Source organism: Benincasa hispida, unplaced genomic scaffold, assembly GCF_009727055.1.
Source record: "Benincasa hispida cultivar B227 unplaced genomic scaffold, ASM972705v1 Contig513, whole genome shotgun sequence".
Classification (NCBI taxonomy): domain Eukaryota; kingdom Viridiplantae; phylum Streptophyta; class Magnoliopsida; order Cucurbitales; family Cucurbitaceae; genus Benincasa; species Benincasa hispida.
Window position 1 is genome coordinate 308572 of NW_024064893.1, and position 5767 is coordinate 314338.

The 5767-nt window shown below is 37.0% G+C and overlaps 1 protein-coding gene across 2 annotated transcripts; it reads left to right on the forward strand.

The window, feature by feature from the left end:
- Positions 1 to 659: 659 nt before the first annotated feature.
- Positions 660 to 5767, forward strand: LOC120069602 (polygalacturonate 4-alpha-galacturonosyltransferase-like). Of its 2 annotated transcripts, none has more exons than XM_039021393.1 (10): positions 660 to 1210; positions 1627 to 1661; positions 1771 to 1830; positions 1945 to 2100; positions 2211 to 2274; positions 2360 to 2406; positions 2650 to 2984; positions 3168 to 3525; positions 4268 to 4855; positions 4975 to 5767. In XM_039021393.1, exons 1-10 carry the CDS (start codon positions 1066 to 1068, stop codon positions 5248 to 5250), a joined length of 2064 nt encoding a protein of 687 aa, XP_038877321.1. In that variant the 5' UTR covers positions 660 to 1065; the 3' UTR covers positions 5251 to 5767. The 2 variants fall into 2 exon arrangements, with proteins under 2 accessions (XP_038877321.1, XP_038877322.1); XM_039021394.1 differs by having other exon boundaries at positions 661 to 1210; positions 1972 to 2100.

Consider the following 5767-nt stretch of genomic DNA (forward strand, 5'->3'; position numbering starts at 1 on the left):
TCGAAGGTGGTCATTGAAGTTAATCATCGAAGGTGATTTTCATCGAAGTTCGTAGTTGGAGGTGGTTTTCGAAGCTTACGAAGGTGATTGTCGGAGTTGGTCATCAGAGTTTGTTGTCGAGGTGGTTATCGGAGTTGGTCGTGCGAAGGTGGTCGTCGAAGTTAGGTCACCGAAGTTATCATTTGATGTGGTTGCAAAGGCTCGGAATTGATCGTCAGAGTTGGTCACAAGAGTTTTCATCGGAAGTAGTTGTCGGAGCTTGGAGTTGGTTCCCATAGTATAACAACAATAGTTAGCGACAGTGACTGATGGATGTAACCATTGAACGCATTGAAATAAAAGAGAATTGTGGTGAGTTGGTAACATATACCAACTTAACTCCATCAAAATTTAAAGTTGGTGAGCTAAATATTGAGTTGATATAAACTCAACTAAACTCATATCAGTGAGCTAAAGACCCCGTATAGATTTTGAAACTTATTAGAGCAACTATCAAACTTACGAAGTAAATGTGTGATTAAAAAATATTTAGAAATTTAGTAAAGAGAACGCGGCTGAATATGTTGAGAGCCAGTTGGACTCCATCTGCCATCTCGGTTCGAAAACGACGTCGGTTTATCCCCTACCACCAGCGAACGACCTTTCCTGGAGAGGGAAAAAAAATAATAATTAAAATTAATAATAAACCGAGAGAGAGAGAGAAATGGAGAAGCGACGAGCTGAATCTAGCTAAATCTTCAAATTCAGATCACTCTCCATTTTTTGTTTTCCATTTCCTTAGGGTTCCGAAGTTTTGAGTCTGATTGAAGATTACTCTCCATTTTCCTAATTTCCTCTTACATTTGTTTCGCCATTTCTTCCTTTTTCTCGTTTTCTCAGATCTCACTCTCTTTCAGTGACGTGTTCTGATGAATTTGGACTAGCATTTTAGGGGGTTATTGATAATTGTGTAATTTGTCAAGATCTCTTTGTGATTTCGGCTTGTGATTCGTTCTATTGATTACTTTCTGACTGGATCGTGCCCCACGGTGTGGTGTCGGTGATTTGAAGGCATCCCGATTGCCCATGGCATCGAAGCGGGGATTGTTGTCCGCTACTGCTGCCCAGAGGGGTAGAGCTGGTGGCGGATCTCGACTTCCTGTTCTATTTGTTATTTTCTTGTTTCTCTCTCCTGTGCTCTTCTTCTTCAGCCGAGGTCTCCGTGGTGCAGGTTAGTTTCCTTGTTTCTCTTTCTAGATTTGTTTGTTGTTCTTGCAAATTTGCAATGTAGGTGTTTTTCAGATCTTATTTTATCGAAAGGGAAAGACTAGAAGTCATTGATTCATAGGAACATCGATGCCGCCGACACTTTTGTTCTTTCCAAGGCTTTCTATATTTTGAAACTGGATGGGTGTTTTATATTGTTTTCACCTTACGAAATTTAATTACTGGTTATTGAAGTGAATAAACTAGTCTGGTCATGATAAATGTTTGTCGGTGGATTGGATGTTGTTTATTGCACTGGGGAAATTTTAGCATACTTCGAAGAACATAAATATGAACGCTAGAGTTTGTAGTCTTAGTTGGCCTTACAACGGTTAGCGGAAGTTTGTCTTTAAGTTGATGGGATGGTTTATATTTTTGCAGATCTTGAAATTATTTCGGGTGGTTCTGGCCAGCAGGTTAGTATCAATGTGGTTGTTTTTTCCCCCTCAATTCGTAGAGGGTCATAGACTGTGTGGTTCACGATGCTGTTCTAGTTATCCTAAGACATATTACTTGAGAGTGCAGGATGTTGGATGGAGAGAAAGGATAGCATTGCAACAGTTCAAGTCTCTTTTCTCTAAAGAGGCAAGTGCTTTCTGATTTAGATCCATTGCTTCTGATTATTGCTATTTAACAAACAGTTTTATTCATTAGTTTCTAGAAAAAAACTTAGTTTCATTTTTTGCTGCACTCTCTCAGGAAAAGATTTTTTATTCTATACTTCAGGTCATTGATGTGATTGCTGCTAGCACAAATGATATGGGTCCCTATAGTCTTGACCATTTTCGAAAAAATAATTTGTCAGTTTCATGGAAAATAGATGGTCAAGAGATTAGAGTTGATAGCATTTCTGAGGTTGGTTTGGCCTTTCATAACCTTTAATGTCGACATGGTGCATTCTTCTTGTTTTACATTTTCCCTTCTCGTCCTGATCATTCTCATATATCTCTGTTTTGGGTTTGTAGAAAAACCAAATTATTGTTGATCTTGGGAAAGAAAAACCTGACCGTGAAGAGGTCAAACTTATGGGTGGGTATTTGAAGTCTTTTATGTGGTGTATTAGTTTGTTTTATTTTGTTTTTTTTCTCTGTATTGATTTAGTTATCTTGTGCAGATGACAGTTCCCAATTTACGGATAGTCCTACAAAACGGGCAAGGAGGGTAACTATCAATCTGAAATGATTTGCGTTTCAAAATCTTTGTAGTTTTTCAGTATGAAAACTAGTATTAGGTTTACATTAGCAAAATAATAAGGAAAAGATACTATGTCATCTTAATTTTTTGATGAGCTTTGTCATATCATCCTATTATACCCGTATGTCATAACAAAAATATTGTGTTCCTGTCGAGTATATATGTTGGATTTACCTTGGGTTTTATACTTAAGTTTAGCTACTTGTGCAGCAACTTCGAGAAAAAAAACGTGAGAAGCGTGCTGCTCAGTTGCTTCAACAGGACGATGACATTCTGATAAAACTTGAGAATGCTGCTATTGAGCGCTCAAAATCAGTTGATACCTCAGTTCTAGGTAAATACAGTATATGGAGGAAAGAAAATGAGAATGAGAACTCCGATGCAACTGTACGCTTGATGCGGGACCAAATGATCATGGCAAGGGCATACATAGGTATAGCAAAGATGAAGAACAAGCTTGACCTGTACCATGAACTCCAGACACGTTTGAAAGAAAGCCAACGTGCCTTAGGAGAGGCCAGTACCGATGCCGATCTGCATCGAAGGTAGCCTAATCTTCTCTCTCTCTCTCTCTTCTTCTTCTTCTTCTTCTTCTTTTTTCTTTTCTTTTTGTTTTTTTTGAGAGAATTGTAACTCAAAAATATTTCCTAATAGTCATCTGCATCTCTTACTGTTTTGTACTTGTGGTTTTGGAAGTATCATCTGTTGTATGTATATTTTGTTTGCAGTGCCCCTGATAAAATAAAATCCATGGGCCAAATTTTGTCAAAAGCAAAAGAGCAATTATATGACTGCAAGTTGGTAACAGGAAAGCTAAGGGCAATGCTCCAATCCGCTGATGAAGAAGTCAGAGGCTTGAAAAAGCAAAGCACATTTCTCAGTCAGTTGGCTGCCAAGACCATACCTAATGGAATTCACTGCTTATCCTTGCGTCTAACTATAGACTACCATCTTCTTCCTCTAGAGAAAAGAAAATTTCCTGGAAGTGAAAATTTAGAAAATCCAAATCTTTATCATTATGCCCTCTTTTCAGATAATGTCTTGGCTGCCTCAGTCGTTGTCAACTCAACCATTGTGAATGCTAAGGTATTTAAACTGCTCTAGCACCTGAAGCTCTTTGTGAGTGTGTTTGCAAAAGAATGGGCGTTGATAAGCTTAGTTTTTGAATTATGTTCTAAATTCCATACAAGTATAAAAGTTTGTTTTTAACATAATTTCTAGTCCTTATTTAAACGAAAGAAAAAATTTGATTACAAAAAAAATCTAGGTTTAAATCCTACTTTGTTCTTTGCTTGGATGGCTTCTTCCATTTTGGTTTTATAAACTTTCAAACATGTTTTTATCTTGAACTTTGCATTGAAACCTTGAGCACTTTATTTTTTTTCCCCGTTACTGTCTACACAGATAAATGTCTGCAGTCACAAATTGGCTATAGCAAGTCTAATGTTAGATTTTGAAATGAATCTAGCTTTTTGTTAAATGATTAATGAAATATTGTAATAAGTATCAAAATAGTTTTTGTAATGCACAGCTTAGGTACTAAATTAGAATATTTGTTTGTTAAATGGCTAAAATATAGCATTTTAAAGTCCAAGAACCACGATGCAAAAAGTATGAAAATTCAAGAATTAGAAAAGGATTTCAACCAGAAATCTCTTCCATTCCTTTCAATGTTTTTGTTACTGCAACCCATATGATGATATTTACCTTTTTCCGTTTGTTGGATGGGAAGGGTGAACTAATACCACCGAATCATGTATTTATAATTTTTTCTTCTTCTCCTTTTTGTTGTTCCTGACTAAATTATGTGTTATTGGATTTTTTGTAGGATCCTTCGAAACATGTATTCCACCTTGTTACAGATAAGCTTAATTTTGGTGCCATGAACATGTGGTTCCTGTCAAATCCTCCTGGAAAAGCCACAGTCCATGTTGAAAATGTTGATGAATTTAAGTGGTTAAATTCGTCTTACTGTCCAGTATTACGTCAACTTGAATCTGCTGCAATGAAAGAATACTATTTCAAGGCTGGACATCCTACCACTCTTTCATCTGGTGCATCAAATCTTAAGTACAGAAATCCAAAGTATCTTTCTATGCTTAATCACCTGAGGTTCTATCTTCCTCAGGTATATCCCAAGTTGGAAAAGATTCTTTTTTTGGACGATGACATTGTTGTCCAGAAAGACTTGACTGGATTATGGAGAGTGGATCTCCATGGCAAAGTTAATGGTGCAGTAGAAACCTGTGGTGAGAGTTTTCACCGTTTTGACAAATATCTTAACTTCTCCAATCCTCATATTGCAAGAAAATTTGATCCCAATGCATGTGGGTGGGCTTATGGGATGAATATGTTCGACTTGAAGGAGTGGAAAAAGAGAGACATTACTGGCATATATCATAAGTGGCAAAACTTGGTTAGTTTTCAATTCTATCTATTGAGTTTTTCTATTAATGTTTTATCAAAACTTACTTTATTTATGTTTCCTCATCAAACTATTTAGATGTTCATTTTTTCCCTTGCATATGGTGTCAGAATGAAGAAAGGTTACTCTGGAAGCTAGGAACACTACCTCCAGGTTTGATTACTTTTTATGGATTGACACATCCACTTGACAAGTCGTGGCATGTGCTTGGTTTGGGTTACAATCCAAGCATTGACCGGTCTGAGATAGAGAATGCCGCAGTCATACACTACAATGGAAACATGAAGCCCTGGCTGGAATTGGCTATGACAAAGTATCGTGGTTATTGGACCAAGTATATCAAATACAATCATCCTTACCTTCGCCAGTGCAAGTTAAATGAATGAGGCTGGTTTTAAAGCACTCTAAGATATCAAACGAGGGATCTCAATCTCTCCTGCTTGAGAGTTATGCTGCTATATCTCGCTGAAACACATTTGTTGGTTCCCAAATTAGATTGGGGGGCTGGGGATGTCCTTAACATGTTTTACTATGCCCTTCTTCCCTCTCTTTATAATTCATTCCATTCATTCCCATTCTCGTACCCTCTGGTACAAGATATGATATTCATTCCCTTGTTAACATGTAAATCCATTAATTGTATTTTGCTGTTAGCCAAGCTTGAATTGGATTAGGAAGTCCATGCCAATTGGCTGTAATTTTGGACAACAGACGATCTGCTTCTTTAAATCCGATATCCATGTTATAAGTTATAGATTCAGAAGTTGATTAGCTATTAACTTTTTTTTGCGGGTGTAAGTGAATGACTGGATACTTTGTTACTTACTGAGTGATATTGCTCAATTTCCATTAGAGCTTCAGCTCTAGAATTAAAACTCAAACTATCAACTTCTGTACTACAAA

What these genes read in the sequence shown, in the direction of transcription:
- LOC120069602 (XM_039021393.1), top strand. Translation starts at nt 1,066, where the DNA reads ATGGCATCGAAGCGGGGATTGTTGTCCGCTACTGCTGCCCAGAGGGGT. An exon ending in CCGAGGTCTCCGTGGTGCAG is followed by an intron (nt 1,211 to 1,626) that starts GTTAGTTTCCTT and finishes ATATTTTTGCAG; the next exon opens with ATCTTGAAATTATTTCGGGT. An exon ending in TGAAGAGGTCAAACTTATGG is followed by an intron (nt 2,275 to 2,359) that starts GTGGGTATTTGA and finishes TATCTTGTGCAG; the next exon opens with ATGACAGTTCCCAATTTACG.